The 20669-nt window shown below is 48.0% G+C and overlaps 1 protein-coding gene and 1 long non-coding RNA gene across 2 annotated transcripts in view; one reads left to right on the forward strand and one right to left on the reverse strand.

Annotated features, from left to right (window-relative positions):
• Nucleotides 1-12205, reverse strand: part of CLSTN2 (calsyntenin 2) — a 616484-nt gene extending 604279 nt beyond the window's left edge. The window contains exon 1 of the mRNA XM_077864941.1: nt 12072-12205. Within this exon, the coding sequence (XP_077721067.1) occupies nt 12072-12186 (115 nt within the window). The 5' untranslated portion in view covers nt 12187-12205. The remainder of the gene's footprint in view (nt 1-12071) is intronic.
• Nucleotides 12206-12788: 583 nt separating this feature from the next.
• Nucleotides 12789-19110, forward strand: LOC144293808 (uncharacterized). The gene is made up of 3 exons (XR_013361127.1): nt 12789-13759; nt 14904-15135; nt 17269-19110. It is a non-coding gene; the product is annotated as an uncharacterized LOC144293808 (long non-coding RNA).
• The last annotated feature ends 1559 nt before the right edge of the window (nt 19111-20669 follow it).

Genomic DNA, 20669 nt, shown 5'->3' on the forward strand with positions numbered 1-20669 from the left:
TAAAAGCCAGGAAGGTAAAATCTAGATCTTGAATGTTAAATCCTTTTTACTCTTATTATGAATAATTTCAGCCTCCTCTCTCCTATTCCAAGGATCATTCACCCTCCCACAAACAAAAACAAGCAAAAATAAAAACACCACCAAAAGAAGAAAAGAAAGGAGAGAAAGAAAGAAGGAAGTGAAGGAAGTGAAGGAAGGGAAGGGGAAGGAAGGGAAGCGGAAGGGAGAGGAGGGGAGGAAAGAAGGGGAGTAAAAGAGGGAAGGAAGGAGGGAAAGGAGGGAAGAAGGGAAGGAAGGAGGGAGAGAAGGAGGGAGGGTAGGAAGGAGGAAAGAAGGAGGGAGGGAAGAATGGAAGAAGGGAGGGAAGGAGAAGAGAAGAAGAGAAGGGAAGAAGGGAAGGAAGGTAGGAAAGAAGGAATGAGTGGGAAAGAAGGAAGGAGGGAGGGAGGGAGGGAGGGAGGGAGGGAGGGAAGGAAGGAAGGAAGGAAGGAAGGAAGGAAGGAAGGAAGGAAGGAAGGAAGGAAGGAAGGAAGGAAGGAAGGAAGGAAAGTGGGTGGGTATTAAAATCCCATGAACTTCAAACTACTTCCTTTCATTCCCCAGAGTTTCTGTGAATGTCCGAGTGATGGCCTTTTAGCTCTTGGCTCTAAGTCCTGATTGTTAATCCCAGACTGGGTCTGGAGGGAAGAAGCTGGGACAGTTCACAGCAAAGAGATGTGTGCCAAGAAGTGGGGGCGGAGCACAAGGAGCTGAAATTCTAGGGCTGGGTGGGCTTAAAGTGCCCTTGCATGTGGGCCTAGAGGATCAGAGTAAGTGACTTCCAACTCCAGAGCCGGAGAGGAGAATCTCCCACACCCCAAACTTGTTCTACACTCTATTTCCTGTCTAACCATTAGTGATTCTCATTCCTTTGGGTTAACATTGCCCATGGTAGGTTTGGAACCACTAGCTACAGGGCAGACTGTTATCTGACATGAATTGCATCTCAAAACGGTCTGGTTTGGGGAATATAGTGAGAATGTGCCCCCTAAGAGAGCACTTGTGGATTTGAGAACTTGAAAGAGCAGAAAGAGTTGGAAAAAGAAATTCAGAACCTCAAGCAACTAAACACTCAATCACACTAAGCAAATTCTTAGAGTCTCCACCCCTTATTCTCTGAAAGCTTTCACAATGCAAGCCCCCATCCTCTTCCTCTCCCCTGTGTGCCTATCTTCAGGAGGCCTGGGGCAATGACAAGAAGTCCTGCACACAGGCACGGCCCCCGCAACACATGGGACATTCCTGGCGTCGAGCTACAGCAGAAGACCCAGATCCTCACTCAGGAAATTTTCCTGGAGAAACACGCTTTTAGGTAGACAGAGAATGAATCCTTCCTCTCTCAGGGTCTCCATCTCCATCCCAGCAGGTGAAGAGACAGCAGTTCCTGCCATCCATCCACCAGATGGACCTGAAGAGACACCCCAGAGGAAAGGTTAAATCCCATTTCCATTTCCCTGTCACTCCTGTTTCTTCTCCCATTCACATCCCATGTCTTGTTCACTGGCCCATCCTCAGTGTCTAGATAATCAAGAGGAGGGGGTTAAAGATGGGATAGAAGCCAGCCAAGACCCTCTAGATGCCTGGGTGGTTACTAGGGTCTCATCACCCACACCCACTTGGAGATGCCCTGTTCACAGCCAAACCCCCGGCTGCTGGGGTACCTATTACACAATAAGGCCGAAGTTTCCTTAGAGCATTTGGCCTGAGCATCAGACAGAAGCGTCTCTGGCTTCAGGTAAAGAATGACATGCTAAGCGTTTCCTGGCAGCCCAGAGAGCGAGCCTGAATACCTACCCATGTTCTCAAGCTACATAAGTCCAGGATAAACTGTACTGCCGCAAAGGAAATCATAAATAATGCATCCTAAGACCAGGACTTCAATATCTTTGAAGGGTTTCATTTCTCCTCCCTTCCAACTTTGATATATGTACTTACTTAACAAGGGTCTGGGGAGGGTTAATTGAATTAATATATGTAAAGTGCTTTGAGTTTGAAGAGAATACGCAATATAAATGGAAGTGTCACTAAAAAGGTTAATCTAATTTATATCTAACACTTTCAGTTCACGGTGTTAATGAACTATATCCTTTTAGAGAGTGATTAATTTATAGAAATGTGATTATTTTTCCTAATGCTATATATGGGTCAGCTTCTCCTATTACTATATCTAACTTTATAGGAGAATTCAGCATTTTATAAATTAAAACAATAAATCAAACACCCCTGTAATGGCTATATTTCATTAATTACAAGGAGACATGCATTAGATTAACATTTATCTGTTTTAATTAATTTGCTGCAATGCAGCTATCCATGCAAATTGGAAAACGACACATCAACTTGACATAATATTAACAGTTTTGACTGGTTCTTCCCGGAAAATTTATGGACCTGCAGCTGTTGCATTCTTGGGTAACCATGGTGACCACCAGCTGTGTGACATATGCAGGCTGTACATCAAAGAGCTGGGAAGGAACTTAACACTAAATTCAAACTTCTCCTGAAAATATACTTAACTAAATAGGTAAGGCAGTGTAAAAGAAAATGATGCGGGGTTCTGTTTGGGGGAGTTGAGTCTCAAAGTCTCAAAACAAATTTCTTAAATCTGATCACCTTCCTTTCGTAGACACTTTATCCTTGCAAAGGGCATTCAGAGCCACTTCCATGTGGATACTCAGAACTTTTGTGGGTAGAGGAGGGAGGGGGCACAAAGCCGACCCCAGAGGAGTGAATGATTTGCCCCCTAGCTTCACACTGATCAGTGGGTCCAGGTCACAAGACGTCATTCTCCACAGTGACTTCTGTCAGACTTGTTTGAAGACTGCAGATTTAACTATACACTACAACAGACATCATGGACATGCGAAGTGGTGTAAGTCACAAAAATGATACTTTTTTTTTTAAAGTCAGTCAAATTTCAGCCATTCAAGCATTTTTATTTTTTTTAAAAATTTTATTTATTTATTCATGAGAGACACAGAGAGAGAGAGGCAGAGACACAGGCAGAGGGAGAAGCAGGCTCCATGCGGGGAGCCCGATGCGGGACTTGATCCTGGGACTCCAGGACCATGCCCCAGGCAGAAGGCAGCACTAAACTGCTGAGCCACCCAGGGATCCCCAAGCAAGCATTTTTAGGGCAATAAGAGTAGCACTTATAGCCTTTCTCAGTGAGAATTCCAATGGCATCTGCCGGACTTGACGCCCTCACACATTTTGGTGTGGTTAATGTTCTCCTAACTCATCTGTAGAGCTCAGTGTTTTCAACTTTTAAAGTGAATGCCATTAATTGGTTTGGAAAGTCAGATAACTAAAAGGGGGAGGCCTGATGAACAGTTCCTACCAGTGCCCAAGGGCAGGAAGGGGCACTCACCAGGAGAAATGTGCAAGAGCAGAGCCCTGAGGGACTCACAGCCTTCATGGGTGGCACCACCCAGCACACATTCACCACCCCCACACTCAGCATTCACTATGAACCTTGGGCAGTGCCGGACACTGGTCACACAGAGGTGACCGGGATTCTTTCTCCAGGAGGGCCTCACAGTCTACCTGGGGAGGCAGGAAGGCAATAGGCCTTTTTTTTTTTTTTTTTTTTTTTTTAAGATTTTATTTATTTATTTATTCATGCAACACAGAGAGAGAAGCAGAGACACAGGCAGAGGGAGAAGCAGGCTCCGCGGGGAGAGCCCCATACAGATCCCAGGACCCAGGACCACGACCTGAGCCAAAGGCAGATGCTCAACCGCTGAGCCACCCAGGTGTCCTGGCAATAGGCACTTTGATGGGGGAACTAGAAGTGGTAAAATATGGAACAGGTCACCACCTGGAAGCAGCTTTGTAACCTACGTTAAAGAAACAAAGCATTCTTTGGGGAATTGTTAGTAGCCAATGGGAGTACTTCTCAGATTTGGCTGGGCATCAGAAATACCTGAGAGCTTTGAGGCAACCTGGTGGCTCAGTTAAGCTTCTGCCTTTGGCTCAGGTCATGATCCCAGAGTCCTGAGATAGAGTCCTGAGACAGAGGCCTGCATCAGGCTCCTGGCTCCATGAAGGTCGGCCTCAAGGTGAGCTTAACCTTCCTGGCCTTGGTTTTCTTACCTTTAATAAGAGCATACTTATTATCCCCATTGAGTTGAGTAGCTAGAAGGCTAAATGAGTATTAATACCTATAAAGCACTCAGAGCAGTGCCTAGAAATAGTCAGCTCTTGGTAGATGGCTGTATTTGCTATCTGGAAATTGCTGGAAAATTCTTTGAGAAGAGAGGAGGCCTGATGAGAAGTGAGGGGAAAACCATCAACTTTTATGGCAGAGTTTGGAACTATCTTGAGAGGTACTATCATCAGAGGTGAGGCTCCCTGTTCTCAGAAAGCAAGTGGGCCTTCATGTACCCCTGCTTCAGAGGCGGCTTGGGTTATAAAAGTGCAGGCACAAGTTCTCTGCAGATGCTTCCTGTCCTAGCCTTTGCCCTATGAATATGTGAGCTGCTAGAAGGGGTTAAGGTAGGGATGGGAGAGGCAGAAATGTGGGAGAGAGCCTGGTTTCCTCTAGAACAGGAACTGGTGTCCTCCTCCCTCTCATAACCCCCACAGCACCCCTTCCAATCCCAGGGCAGTGGCTACAGCATGTGGCAGAAGGATTAGATTTCCAGTACTAGGGTCCCCATGGCAGCAAAGATCCTGCTGTCTCTGGAAGTAGAGAGTCAGGGACATCGAGGGGCCATGCTGTTCAGATAGTGGGCATCACAAGTGGTAGCCTGTGACAGAGAGAAACTTGAAGCCATTCCAAGAGTGCAAAGCTATTCTCAAAACCCTGGGGCCCTACCAGCCCCTAGTATGAATGGTGCAGGATGGATTCATGAGGACTAGGATGGAATTTCCTGTAGGCCTGGTGAGACTGGAGTTAGTGCTACCCTTCCTGATAGCAGTGTGAGGGAGGGGTGAGGAGGAGGTAAAAATTAAAATTTAGCACTTTCATTGCAACACCTGCTGAATAAGGTAGTAGCAATGAGCACAGAGAGACATGGGAAGGATTCTAGATATTCTAGATATTCTAGATATTCATGGATAGAATCAACTGGACATGATGAAGGATGGGGTGTGATGGAGGAGAGAGAAGCATGCTGGAGGAGTCCTGGGGCTCTGACTTGGGTGAGTGCACATCCAAATGAAGGCCACAGACAGAGTAACAGCAGATTCCTGGAGGGAGGTAAGAGGTGGGGCATACATGGGACTGATGGTCCCCCAGAGCATCCTAGAGGAGGCAGACATCGATGAGCCTCTGAGCAGGGCTCAAGATGAGCTAGAAAAATTGGTCAGGGCCAGAGATGACCCTGGGAGAGCTGATGCAAGCAGAGGGCATTGAGCTGGGGACAAGCAAGGTCCTGAGAATGTGTAAGGACAAGAGCCGGTTCCAAGGATTAGAAAACCACTTAAGGGGGCAGCCCCAGTGGCGCAGCGGTTTAGCACCGCCTGCAGCCCAGGGCGTGATCCTGGAGACCTGGGATCGAGTCCCACGTCAGGCTCTCTGTGTGGTGCCTCTTCTCCCTCTACCTGTATCTCTGCCTCTCTCTTTCTCTGTCTCTATGAATAAATAAAATAAAATCTTTAAAAAAAAGAAAAGAAAAGAAAAGAAAACCACTAAGGGATAGCAGAAGTGGGCTTTGGGTGACATCGTCCAAGACATCACTTGGCTCTCTGGGGCAGGATTACAATCACCTACAAGCAGTAAGACCCCCTGGTCTGATTTCTGGCTCTGTTGCTGCAGGCCCTGTGGGGTTCCTTTACCAACCCATAAACTGGGTATTTGTGAAAAGAACAATTGACATATATAATCATGCCATGCCATGAGAAGAAAAGGCAGCCTTATGAGTAGTCAGGCACCTGCTACTCCATCTACACCATCTCCTCCCACTCTTGCCATGTTCACTTTTCAGCATCCCCACCTCATTCTCCCCAGCATCCAGTCTAATATATTTGAAAGCGTTCATGGTATCCTTTATTCATCCTAATGAAGGAGTCAGAAGAAGGCCATGCTTAACCCAAATGAAAGACCAGCTACAGAGCTCTTTCTGGTGCAGGAGACCCCTACAAGCACATCTCAGGCCACGCAATGCAGACAGCTGCCTTCTCTGTGTGGGGCCAAGCATGACTGTGATGGGAGGTGAGAAAGGCTTCGAGCTGCCTGGACCAGAAGCCAGAAGCCATGCTTACTCCTCATGGCGAAGCGAATCAGAGAAAGGCTTGAAAAGAAACGGACTCTTTTAGCAATTTTGTGGTGAAGCCCAAATGTTCTCAGACAGTGAGGAGATGCCTTTTCAAGGTAGGAAGAGCCTCTCTGACTCCACTCAGACCCTTCCCCGAGCAGACATCACATCACTCTGGTCGGTAAGCCCAGGTGATGTGGGAAATCCATGTCTATCACACTGTTCTGGGTTCAAATGTCAGTTCTACAACCTCTAAGCTGTGAGACCATGAGCAAGTTACTTCACTTCTCTGGGCCTCAGTTTTCTCAGTAAAGATGGGATAGTCAAAAAAAAAAAAAAAAAAAAGATGGGATAGTCATTCTACCTGCATCACAGGGTTGGGGTTAAGACCAAACTAATGGACGCCTGTGAAATGCTGAAAAAAGTGCCTGGCACACAGTGTGCATTCAATAAACATTTGTTCTTTTATTAGCTCTGTAATCTGTATGCAGAAATGTATTCTCTCTCAAAAAAAAAAAAAGGGAAAGAAAGAAAAGAAAAAAATGGGGTGCCTGGGTAGGTCAGTCAGTTAAGCGTCTGACTCTTGATTTACACTCAGGTCATGATCTCTAGGTCATGAGATCAAGTCCTGTTTCAGGCTCTGCGCTGGGCACGGAGCCTACTTGGGATTCTCTCTCTCTCCCCCTCCCCTGCCTTTAAAAGAAAAAAAAAAGGAAAACAAAGAAACACATTTGGCCAAGGCTGAGCTCCCTCTTGACTCCTACCTGTGTGCCAATCATGTGCATTCTTACCAGCCTGCATTCACCGTCCTGCCCCCCTCCTATCTGCTTACCCAGCTCCTACTCACCCATCAAGCCCCCTTTCATTTTCTCGGTAAATCTTTCCTGACTTCTCCCATCCTTGCCAATTTCTTCTTTTTCTCCAAGATTTTTCTGAGGTCTCTAGTGCACAATCTACCCTTTCCCCGTCAGCTATGAAGTTCTCCAATAGTTCGTGTCATGTGTGATGTCTGCCCTACACAGAGTGTGAGCTCTTTGATATCTGGAACTTGCTTTATCTTTTTGTTCCCCTCACGGAGAATAACAGAAGACTAAGAAGTAGCTCCTGGCTGATAAGGCTAAAGAACAGGGCCCAGCGCATGTTTGCATTGGCCTCTCACCCAAGGCACCCTTCTCTGTCACCCCCCAGCCCCGCCTTCTGCTGATGCTCCCTCAAAGCCCACTGCATGACCGTTGTGGATGAATGTCTGCGTCCCCTCAAGATTCATATGTTGAAACCCTATCCCCAAAGTAACGGCATTAGAAGGTGGGGTCCTTGGGAGGTGATTGCAGTAAGAGGGGGCCATGGGGGTGGAGCCCCCTATCAATGGGATTAGTGCTCTTATAAAAGTCAGGAGAAAGCCTGCTTCTTCTCTCTGCCCTCTACTCTTTGTGTGGGTACAATGAGAAGCCGGCAGTCTGCAACCTGGAAGAGACTCTCACCAGAACCCAACCCTCCTGGCATCCCGATCTCAGACTTCCAGCCCCCAGACTGTTAGAAATCAATTGCTGTTGCTTACAAGCTACAAAGTCCCCAGGATTTGTGTCACAGCAGCCCCACCTGGTTAAGATGATGTCCCTCCACCCTACACGGTCCATGTCTTGAGCTCAGCAGCCTTCCCCCAATTCAATCCTCTCCTGGCCCATCTCAAACTTACCATGCCAACAGAAGCACTTCCACAAGGTCCAGTTAGTGGTGGGCCAGACAACCAATAACAAAAATAATCTGTTTCAAGCTGCCATTTGGTTTCGTACCTTGGGTTACCTTCTTCTATATAAACAGGCATCATCAGAGAGGTTGTCTTAAGTAAAACCAGAATGTGTCTCTGCTTCCTGGAATAGCAGGGCTCGGAAGAAAGTGCTAACTGGGTAGGGAACTCTCCTAACAGCCCCAACCAACCACAGATCTTTCCTCCGGAGACCAGAACCCGCACACCTCCAGATCTGGCTCACCGAGACACGTTTATTTACTTATACAGCACACATTGCTGAGTCCTTCCTCTAGGCTCTCCCTACATTAAGTACCAGGGCTTTTGAGATGAGTGAGAAGGGGGCCCTGGCCTCGAAGGTGTCCACAGAGTAATGAAAGTGGTAAATGTTTTCTTTTTTTTTAAGATTTTTTTTTTCATGAGAGCCAGAGAGAGAGAGAGGTAGAGACCTAGGTAAAGGGAAAAGTAGGCTCCTGAGGGGAGCTCGATGTGAGACTCCATCCCAGGACCCCAGGATCACAACCTGAGCCAAAGGCAGACACTCAACCACTGAGCCACCCAGGCATCCCAGTAAACGTTTTCACAATTCAAGCCAAACGTGTATAAATGTGCACTTACATTTATATACAGTATTTTCCACACATATGCACATACACACAGAGAGAAAATAGAGCTTGGGCTGAGAAAAGACATGAACAAAGCTACTGAACTGCCAAGAGGTCAGCAAGAGGAGGTTACACCAAATCTCAGACTCTAGAACCGTGTTTACGTGACTAATAATTACAGTCACTACGTATTTAGTGCCATTTGCATGTCATAAACTGGGCTAAATGATTTCTAAGCCCTCTCCAGACAACCACCTTGCAAGATAAATTTTTTGTATCCTCCTTTTATAGATAAGGAAACTGAGGCTCAGAAAGCTTAGCTAGTTTATTCAAGATTATCTAAGTAGGAAGCAGTAAGACCAGGACTAGAACCTGGGTTTCTCTAAGTTCAAATTTTACTCCATACAGGAGAGGAGAAAGCATCTCAAACATCTACATCAGGAAACAACAGCACCTCGACTGCAAACAGGTGGAGCCACTAAGCCCATCACTACTGACTGCTCAGCTTCCACCTGCAGACCAGGCAGCAGCACGGCCCTAAGAGGCAGGATGAGATTCCAGCCCTCAAAGCTCACAAAGCGGTGCTGGGGACAGACGAGGAGCACAGGTGTGCCAGAGCGAGAGCCACAGTGTGCTGGGGGTGACCATTCTGGGAGATCAGTCTGGAAAGGTTCCTAGGGGAGGCTATGTCTAAGCCTGACCATGTGATGAGTAACAGAAGGGATCAGGCTGAGGAAGGTGACCTTTCAGTCTGAAAACATAGTCCAGAGGATCCATGAGCACATCCTGGTCCAGCAACCAGAGGGTTACATTCGGGATGAATGGAAGCTGGTCTTTTCAAGGAATCCAAGAAGTGTTCATCTTTTTTGAATAGCCAAGACAGAGAGGAGCAGAGGGAAGTGGTTATAATCACTGTCTGGGCACCAGATTATTTCAGAAATTGGGAATATGTTTGCACTGCAAGTTCAGTGGTTCTGTGAAAATCCCAAATAGTTGTACGGCATTAGCTGCTCAAATCCCTGCAGCAAGAAGCAAGGAATACAAAGGCCAAATGAGCCGTGCACCACAGACCTTACAGGAGCCCAAAGCTGGGAAGGCATGTTTCCAGACAGTTGTCCGGAGGGCACATTCAACTCTTGCCAGCCACGCTCCCTATTTTCTTCTACACGTGATACAGAATTGTATGCAGGAAGAAAACTATGTTTTGTTCAGTCTTCTTCACACGTCTCCTGACTTCTCTCTTTCTCAATGACGGGAGTAACAATGCTACGAACCTTAGAAACGGCAGTCAGGGGCAGTAGGAAACATACCTTTACTATTTATTGCACATGTTCTTCAGAGATTATGTGAGATTTGGGAACGTAAAATGCAAGTGCATTGTCATAAGGAAAGTCAGTCCTGTAAATACCGACTAAAGTGTCATAATGAATGTCTCTGTTTTGATCAACTATTACACATTTGTCTTTAAAAAAAAAAAAAATGCAGCTAACAGCGCTCTTTGCAGCCCCCCAGTGGTTAGAAGGGGAAAGAAAGAAGAAGGGGGACTCAGCAACTCTCATTCCTCTAGGGTCAATCAACTTTTTACATTGGAAAGACAAATGGCTTGTTTTCACCGCGAAATGAGTATATTCTAAGTGAAGGAGATGAAAAATGTTGGTTAAAATGCAATAATTGTACACATAAACAGTGAATCACTGGTAGCTCGGATTTTTTTTTTTTCTTTTTCATCTTCCTCTCTTAATCTCTGCAAAGCTTTCTATTCTGACCTGAGAACTCTGCAGTGCATAAGCACACCAGGTCCTTTACCCAAACAAGCTTTCCCTTTTTCCTCACTTGAGGCAAGCTCTCCTGTTTGCAGACATCTGCTTATAAATACACCCTTTGTTCTACTACAAAGTGATGAAAAAAATCTTTAAACACATGTCATCTGCCTGTTTAACAAAGTATCTATATGGGAGAAGGACGGCAAAAGGTTTGGAAACTCGTTGTTTTTAATTCTTGTTTTTACCAAAACGGCAGTCTCTCAGTATGATCCCTCCTATCAGGGACTCCTCTACCACACTTTGAGACATTTTCCTAATGAGATTTTCCTTGTCTTCTAAAAAAAAAAGAAAAGAAAAGAAAAAAGAAACTGCTTCTCAAGAATAGGGGTGTCGTGGCCGGATTGCTGAAAAGAAACAGGATGTCTGCTCGTGAATTAGTTTCAAAAACCATGTCACCAAAAATGTAAGGTTAAAGGATCAGCAGGAACTCTCCTATTCTTCTCAAATGTATCATTCACAAGTTGTGGGAGAAGCATCCCTGAGGTCCGGGGGTAGCAAACTGTCGACCTCTCGCTCTCCTCACCCTGCAGGTATACACACACCCCTCCCTGAGCCCTGGTAAGCTGCAGTCCAAAGCTCGCTTGCAAAACCAGGTTGCCCCTAATCGGGAACCTGTTTATCTACAGGTGCAAACCCCTCCGTGCTTGGACGACGGTCAAACAAGATTTCAGCGACCCCGTTCCCGCCTCTTGGTTACCTGGCAGGTCTGGCCACAGCCCCCAAACCAAGCGCACACCGGGCTCGTCAACAGCGCGAAGAATCAACAAGTTACCACCCAGCGGGGCGCTCCTGCCTCCCCAGCGCCCCCCGCCACTCGGCTCCCCCTGCTCCTCCCTCGCCCCTCCCCGCCCCGTCCTGCCGGCACGTGACCGCCTCTTTCGGACCCGCCCTCCGGCCGCCCCTACCCCGGCGCCCCCGCCCCCCTGGCACCCAGGCAGCTGTCAAAGTCCGCCGCTCGCCAGCCTACCGTCTCCCCGCAGCGCCGGGCGTTCCCCCGGACCCGGCTTCGCTCTGGGAGCGAGCAGCGGGGAGATCGGGACCGTCCACCGCACCGGGTGGGCGGGGGAGGGGCGCCAGGTGGGCACCAGGTGGGCGCCAGGTGGGCGCCTCGGCCCGCAGGTGCCCGAGCGCGGTCGGCTTGGCCGCGGGGGGGCTCGCGTTCCCGGGGGAGCCTGAGGCGAGCCAGAGTGGGTGCTTCCCCGGAGCCTGCAAGTTTCCACCCACCTCCGGGCTGGGGACGCGCTCAGCTCCGTCCTCTGAAGGTGCCGCCGCGGATTCCCCCTCCGTCGGGGCAGGAGCCGACAACCGCCCCCCCCCCCACCCCGGCGCCCGCGCCCTGCTCAAGCAGTCCCCGGGCTGCAGCCCGCGACGCCCCCACCCCTCGCCACAGGCAGCCCCCAAAGTTGTCCAGACCCCGCAGCCCTCCCTTCTCCTCCGTCCCCGGGCCCCGCCCAGGCTTGGGCCGGCGTCTGCAGGTGCAGCCTCTCGGGTCCCGGGCGCAGGGCGCTCACTTCGGGGACCCCGCGCGCGCCGAGGCCGGGGCAGCTGCGGCAAGGGAGGGCGTGCAGACGCGGCGTGAGCCCGGGCGCCCGAGCTGGCACCCGCACGCCCGCCCGGCCTCCCTCCTCCGCCAGGAGGAAACTTCCCCAGCACCCACCTCTAGCCGCGAGGAGGCGGCGCCGCCGGCTGCCCCCGCCGCCGCCGCCGCCGCTGCCGCTCCCCACGCCCAGCGCCAGCAGGAGCGGCACCCAGCACAGCCTCCCGGTCAGCATCCTCGCCGCCGCCGCCGCCGCCGCCCGTCTCGCCCGCTCTCGCCCGCTCTCGCCCGCTCTCGCCCGCCGCCTCGCGCTGCCTGCGGGTGCGCTGGGGGCGCCGCCGCGCTCGGCCTCCGCCGCCCGCCGCCCGCCGCCCGCCGTCCGCCAGCAGCGGCGCTCACTGGCGCGGACCCGGAGCGGCTCCGGCGCTCACCCCGGGACGGCCCGTGACGTCACGGAGGGAGGGAGGCGGCTCGTGCATATTCATGAGACGCGGACTCGGGCCCCGCTTCCCCGCCTCCGCGCTCCCGGCGCCGCGGCCCCGACCCCAACTTTCCTCCCGCGTCTCCGCGCTCCCGGGCGCTCGAGCTGCAGGGGACTCGGCTCCCGGGGCCGCGGCTGCGGGGGGGGGGGGCTCGCCTGTCCCCGCTCCGGCTCCCCGGGTAGTTCCCGCGGGGAGGGCGGGCCCCTCGGAAAGCGGTCGCCGGGGCGTGCGCGTGTCTGCGGGGCTGGGGCCGCCCCCGCCACGCCCCTGGAGCCGACGCCCGGGCTGCGGCCCTGCCCTGGGCGCCCGGGCTGGGGAGGGGGGGCGGGGTTGGAGCGGCAGGTGCGGGCTCCCCGAGGCTGGCGGAGCAGACCCGCACAGGCAGGCTGGGGGTTCCGGGCCGGCAGTGCGGACCCAAACTTCCCTGCAGCACGGTACCTCGAGGCAAGGAGTTCCCGCCTCTCTGGGTCACCCCACGTATCTAAGGCCAGGCCGCCTGACGTCATGCCTCGTAACGTTTTATGCCATTAACTGTCAGTGCCCGGAGAGCAGGGGCGACGCGCGTCGGGGCATCCCCTCCCACCCCAGGCCACGCAAGGCTCGTAAAAGCACCCAGTTAACGTTAACGGCTCAGAATAAACCCTTGCCATAGTTGCAGATATGCGGTGCCAATATCGCGCACAACCCGGGATTCGTAAGGAGTAAAGAAATACAGAAACAAAAGTTAGTTATTCACGGATTCAACACATTTACTGAGCACCTAGACAGGTGGTATTACCTGCCACTGGGCACTGGGCTCGACAGACATCGGAGGTCCAATGGCCAAAAAGAGTTGTCTGTCTTCTCCCAAAGCCTTTGTTTCCCCTCTGAGAAGCGAGAGGGCAGTACAAGGCAATTACAGTGCTCTGGAAATGTTATGGTCCCGCACATTCTTTATGTTGCCAGATACGAGCCTATACAAATCAATTAACAAAATGTATATATTGCAACAGTGTCTAAACAGCATCCTATAATTAATAACTGTTGTTTGGGGTGCTCAACAAAGCCATAAAATCCATTAACAGCCCTCCTGCTGCTCAGGCTTCCAGCACCGCCCTGGCAGCTCACCCAGCAGTTCTGAAGGCCAATTCTTCTGCATCTCCCTGCTCGGGCTGGCAGGGGAGAGAGGGGCGGCACCCCCCCCCCCACACCCCAGCAGTGAAGCACGGCGGCTGCAGACAGGCTCAGACCAAGCAGGGCACTTCACTGCAGGTCTCTTTAACCTGCACAACCACCACTCCGCGCTATTATTATTTTCATTTCACACATAAGGAAATAGAGGCTCCGGTAAGTTAGTAACATCCTTGCTTGCCTAAGATCAAAGACCTAATAAATGCACTAGGCCAACACCAGAATCTTGCATTTTGCCGACTTGGTATCCAGATCTAGAAAAGATGGCAAGGAGAAGGGCAAGCTGACCCAGGCAAAATCGAGGAGACCAGCAAATACAGGAGAAGTATAAATCTGTCTCATTTCCTTCCATTTACACTCCATCCAATTGCATATCTGCCTCGCCTTCATTTTCCCTAACCATTAGACTTCCTTTAATGACTGATCTGCGCTGTCCCTTGATATCATTCTACGGGGTTTCATTAGGACCCGTTGGTTATGGTTAGTCTCAAAATTTTACATGAGATTTCAAATGCAGACTAAATAATGAAAAAGAAGAGAAAATACAGCTGATTGGAAAACATCCCCCACCCAATGTAGCTGATCACCAAGAAAGAACACAACAGAGAGACACCAAAGAGCAGGCCAGTGACCAAGAGGCACAGTATTACTGGCCTCCATCTCCTCCTCTACAAATGGGGTTAGAAACAATGCCTATTGAGGGAGACAAGTACACTAGTGCCCCCCCCCCATTTGTTCATGTCTCCCTAATTCCATTCCCTTCAGATATGCTGTTCTATTTCAACTTAAAGCTTGGCCATATGACTTGCTTTGGCCAGTAGGACAGTCACACGCATGTTTCCTTTTCCTTTCCTTGGACCTCTGCCACCATCGTAAGAACAAGGCCAGGCTAACCCTACAGGAGGGTGAGAGACCGTATGGTGCAGAGCTGAGCTGTCCCGCCAGCCAAGGCCAGCCCAGGCTGGTTAGTAGCAATTGACTCCTGGCTGAGCACAGTTACATGAGCAAGCCCAGGAAGATCAGTCACACCTTGCCCACATCAGAGCTGCCCAGCTGACTAAAAGGTTCTTGTATTAAGCTGCTACATTTGGGGCAGGGGTTTGGAGGGGGGTTGATTAAGAAGCATTACACCTACTTCATAAGGTCATTACAAGAGAAAAATGAGAAAACGTATGTGAAATATTCAGTATGTTGCCTGGCACAGTGTCAATGTCCAATAGATATAAAAATGCCCCCCCCCCATCTCTATTTCTCAAGTCTCTGAAATGCCACTCATAACTCGGTTTTGTTTGGGAGAAAGGCACCAACCTGGCTGAGGGGATGAAAGTAAGTTCAGCCCTGGAAATACTCCGGCCTCAAGAACTTCAAGTCCACGTCAACTGTGTGGAGTACTGCTGTGCCCGGTGCTTCTTCTGGACCACTGCAGATGCAGAGAGCGGGCAAAGCAACCCAACAGTTAATGCATCACATGGTGCCAGGCTTTGCAGTGGAGGGTTGACATTCCATACTTCCCTTAATCCTTGCAACAGCAGGTATTATTTTTCCCTATTTTATTATAACCAGATTACTGGCTTAGAAAGTTTGAGTAACTTATCTACATTCATGTAATTATGCAGAATATGAATTCGTGTCTGCCTAATTCCAAATTCCATCTTTCTCCCACACATCATTGTTTTGAGAAGGCGTGTAGAAAAAGTAAGCAGTGAAAAATAGTTTTGTATCAGAAAAGGTAGCTTTGGCTATTTGATTTTTTTTTTTTCGTCTTTATCCACCATCACCTCTGAGTAATAAATAACCAGCTGTCACCAAAGTAGTAATACAAATCTCCAAATTTGTTGAGGTCCTACCCTTTATTTTTGACTTACTATTGGCACATGTTTCTTTAAAGACCAGGCTCAGAATATGGTAAGCAGGATAGTGTAAGGCCTTGGTCACTTTAAGCCCCAAGCCCAGGGGTCCCACCTGGTGGTGCAGTAATGAATTTCAAACAATTTATTTGGGTCAATAGATTTTAATAAATAATTTTCCTGTTCCAGAAAATACAATCTAAGAAGAACAGGCCCAACATAAGACCACCCAAACCCTCTTGTTTTCACTAAGGTCATTAATGCTTTGCCCAATTAAGCACCAAAATACAGCCCCTGAATAATTTAAACTGGGTAAAAGAAGAAAATAAATAAATTACAGCAGCTTGTGGAATCTTCTTTTTAAAAATAAAATTAATCAGATGTTTTCTGTTTTTAATTTAATTCAATTAAAAGTATTTAACTGTAAAAGAAAGGTTGAAAATCTGATCCTTGAAGACCTGAGGCCGTTAATTGTTCCCGTCCCTCATCTTGGCAGGTAAAGCCAGGTTTTCATGACCCAAAAGCAATTGGACAGGTTACAGAATTTCTAACATCTCTCAGATGTTTTGATGCTAGTGCAGACACTGCTGCTGCCAAAGGAGCTTTTTAAAGTTTAGGCATTTCTCTTCAGGAAAAAGCAAGACAAGCTTGTTCGTGACCAAATCCAGCTCATGTTCAACACTATTTAGACATGAGTGTTTTATGCTTGGCAAGCCAAAGTGCCCCGACTAAAAACAAATATGTCATTGATTATAGCAAGGAATTAGTCCAGTATTCTCTCCTATACTTCCCTTGGACTTGTGTACCTTGAGGCAATTAAAAACAAAACAAAACACAATCATAAAATCCAATGACACTTCTCCCATTGAGGGATAGAATCTATCTCTCCTGCCCTTGAATCTGAGCAGACTTGTGACTGCTTCTTCCCACAGAATTCAACTGAAGTAATGCTTTGTGACTTTCCAGCCTAGATCATAAAGGTGATGCAACTTCTGCCTTTCTCACTAAGATGCTCACTTTTGAAGCCTAGGGCCACCAGGTACAAAGTCCGACTACCCTGAGGCTGCCATGCTGTGTGGATCTCAGGCCATGTAGGAAGGCCACATGCAGGTGTGCTAAGAGCCCCAGCTGAGTCCAACATTTGAGTCATCCTGGAACCTTCAGATAATTCCATTTCTTAGCTGCTGACTCACCTTCAGCTGTTTGGATCTTGCCAGTTGAGTCCTCTGACATCATGGAACAGAGTGAAGCCATTTCCACTAAGCCCTGCCCAAATCCCTTGACCCACAAAATCCATGAGTGCAATAAAATGACTGTTTATGCCACTAAGTTTTGGGGTGGTTTATAATGCATCACGAATAACTAGAACATACTTATTTTCGTTTGTTCCCTACAATAAAGACAGAGGACAGGAAAGAATACTGAGGTAAGTCCTGTTATTAGTCCCATTTTGTAGCTCAAATGTGGAGACTTGTGAAGGCCAAGAAGAGTGACCAATAGAGCTCCGTGTGAAGAGAGTGACTTCCAGAATCAAACAAAGCTGGATTCCAAACCCAGTTCTACCATTTTCTAACCACGTATGACTCAAGAAAGCTACTTACTCTATTAGGAACTCAGTTTCCTCAGCTACAAATGGACTAATGTAACAAGGTTGTTTTTAAGGTTAAATGAGTTGCAAAGAGCTGAATCTTTTCCCTGCTGGATAGGAGAGGTACAGTAAATAGAGCTATCCACAGTGATAATTCACCCAGGGCTCTACGGGTTGTTGGTGGCCTTTTTCCTGATCCTTAGTCCAGTATTTGGTATTTTTCCATGCAGGCAAAATGTGGACCCGTGGACACACGTGGAGCCATGCCAGCTCAAGCCTCACCAGCACCTTTGCCAACACCGCCAAGGAAAGCATCAGCCCACAGGCACTGCCGGAGCAGTTCAGATATGCTGTGAATACCTACACCTAGCTTTGTTCCACCAAAGGGGATAGGAAAGAATCTACTACTTATTGAGCACCTACTATGAGCCAGCCATTATATACATCACCTCATTTAGTCATCCCACAGCTCTGGAAGGTGATTTATTACTCCCATCAGACACTCATGGAAATTAAGGCTCAAAGAGATTAAGTTATACTGTGCATTAATCAGTGCTCACCAAAGAAGTGGAACCAATGGGAGAGAGACAGAGAGACAGATATATAGATACAAATATCTTTATATCTATATCTGATATAAAAATGATTGATAATAAATATGAAGAGAAAGAGATTGACTTATTATAAGGCTCATGCAATTACAGGGGCTATAATTATGGGATCCTAGACCAAGATCTAGGTCCTTGACCCCCAGGAGAGTCAATGGTATACTTCTAGTCCTAGTCTGAGAGCCTGGGGACCAGGAGAACCAATGGTGTAGTTTCAGTCCAAAGACAGACAACCTTGAAATCCGGGAAGAGCCAACATTTTAGTTCAAGTCCAAAAGTAGGAAAAACAAAAAACAGCATCCCGGTTGAAAGGCAAGAGGAACCCTCTCTTACTCTGGAAGGGTCAGCCTTTTTGTTTTATTCAGGCCTTCAACTGATTGGAAGAGGGCCACCCCAGTTAGGGAAGGCCATATGCCTTATTCAGTCTACTGATTCAAACGTTAATCTCATCCAGAAACACCCTCAGAGGAACACACCCAGAATACCCCATGGCCCAGACAAGTTGACACATAAAATTAACCATCACATACTGCTACAAATGAAGGAACTGGGATTTAAACGGAGGTCTGTCTGCTTCTGAAGTTATACTTTTTTGCAGCCAAATGAGACAATCTGTCCAGCTGCCATCATGACTTTAGGTGCCAGGTTTGGATGGAGACCAAGGTGGGTTGCCCTGAGTCACCCCAATCATAACACCAGTGCAAGTTTTACCCAGCAGCCTTTGTCTTTCAGTAAGCTTTCACAGTTTCTCAGGATGGAATCCTGTCACCCTGCTGCATGAATTGTCACTGGCAGGTCTTCCCCAGAACGTTCCTTCCTACTTCTTTCCTTTCTGTATCTAAGGGCCGGACTTGAGGCCCCTGCCCCAAGCTTTCAGCTGTTTCCACCCTCTTCTACCTGGTGTTCACACAATTAGCTGCTTCATCCCTTCTCCACTATTAGGTACCCTCCAAGGGTCCACAAGACCTATAGCAGAAGGAGGATGCCTGAGTGGCTCAGCGGTTGAGCACCTGTCTTTGGCCCAGGGTGTGATTCCTGGGATCAAGTCCCACATCGGACTCCCTGCATGGAGCCTGCTTCTCCCTCTGCCTGTCTCTCTCTCTCTCTCTCTCTCTCTGTCTTGCATGAATAAATAAATAAAATCTTTAAAAAAAAAAAAAAAGACCTATAGCAGAAGGCCAAAGTTCCTTACCTATATTCAAGACTCTTATCAGCCTGGCTTTCACCTCCATTGATAACCTGACTTTCATTATGTATAAACTATGCTTCTGGCTGCTGTTGACACTGTCAGAAAGCTCTATGCCAATCACGTCTCTGTACATTTGCTTACACTATATCGTCTACTCTGTGGGTTAAACTGAACCTTCCACCACCCCAAATTCGTATGTTGAAGTCCTAACTCCCAGTACCTCAGAATGTGTCTCTATCTACAGAGAGGGTCTTTAAAGAGGTAAATAAGGTAAAATGAGGTCACTATGATGGGCCTTAATCCAATACGACTGATGTCCTTATTAGAAAAGGAAATTTGGACACACACATAACAGAGGGAAGCCCCTGTGAAGATACAGGAAGAAGACAGCCATCTACAAGCCAATAAGAGATGTCTCAGGAAAAAACAACCTTGCCAACATCTAGATCTCAGACTCTAGCCTCCAGAATTGTGAGCAAATAGGTTGTTTAAGGCACCCAGTCTGTGGCAGTATGTTGTGGCAGCCCTCGGATAGGAATACCACTGCCTGCAGTCTCTCTTCCCTCCCCATCTAGCCTACTCTGTCCTACCGCCAATAGATGTTTCTCCTAACTCCCCAGCACGTGTTTATCTTAAAATCTTCCAGAGACCCTCCAGTATATTTGAAGTAAAACAAAATAAGGGAAGGGGGAAGAAATGTGTGGGAAATATCAGAAAGGGAGACAGAACGTAAAGACTGCTAACTCTGGGAAACGAACTAGGGGTGTTGGAAGGGGAGGAGGGCGGGGGGTGGGAGTGAATGGGTGACGGGCACTGGGGGTTATTCTGTATGTTAGTAAATTGAACACCAATAAAAAATTAAAAAAAAAAGCAAAAAAAAAAAAAACAAAAAAAACAACCATTCTTAACTGTGATAAAAAAAAAAAAAAAAAAAAAAAAACATTGTAGGCTAACTCACAAAGCCCTATTTGATCTGCTCCTGCTTGCTTCTCAGACCATCTCCTTCTCTACTGGCCTTGGCTCTTTTGGACATGACAAGGTCTTCTCTGCCTTGGGGCTGAACTCCTTTCTGGGATTGTACTTCTGACCTTCCTGGGATTGTACCTCTGACCATCACATGACATTCAGGTGTCATCTTAAATGTCACCTCTCCAGATATTTTCTTATGAATTTACTTGCTCATTTTTTTCTTGTCTCTTCCCAGTAGAATATAGATTTTAGGAGAGGAGAGCCTCATGTGCCTGGCACATGGGTGCTAGATAGTTATTGAATGAATAAATGGTTTACCTTCCTTGAACAGAGTAATTTTTTCCTCATCACTCTTTTCTATATCACCAAACAATGTATTGCAAAACCACTTAAATATACACTCTTCTTATAAAAAATATAGAACTGATATTTTCATGTAGCTTGAGTATTTTGCTGGAAAATTTAAAATATCCTTACTGGTGGGGTGGTGGTAGAGAATAAAAGAGTATCTGAGGAGTTGGTAGGGCAGATATTGTTTTCATTTTATACAGGAAGAAATGGAAGCGAAGATAGGTCACACCCGACTTAAGGTCACACAGCCTGGGCTAGGTTCTAGTTGTCTAGAGTCCTGGTCCAAAGCTCTTTCTCTACATCATGTCCACTTATAATGGGGGTTAATAAGTATATAAATGCCAGTTGCTTAAAACACCTTGAACAGACTGAACTAGGAGTCAAGAAATGCCTTCCACACAAAACATCCCAATGGAGAGCTCTCCTCCATGAAAGAGAAGTGACCAGATAGCATTTCATTGCTTTCCCAATTCAGAGAAAGAGACTACCCATCCCTGCTCCCTTTTTGGAGCCT

Source organism: Canis aureus, chromosome 22 (assembly GCF_053574225.1).
Source record: "Canis aureus isolate CA01 chromosome 22, VMU_Caureus_v.1.0, whole genome shotgun sequence".
Taxonomy (NCBI): domain Eukaryota; kingdom Metazoa; phylum Chordata; class Mammalia; order Carnivora; family Canidae; genus Canis; species Canis aureus.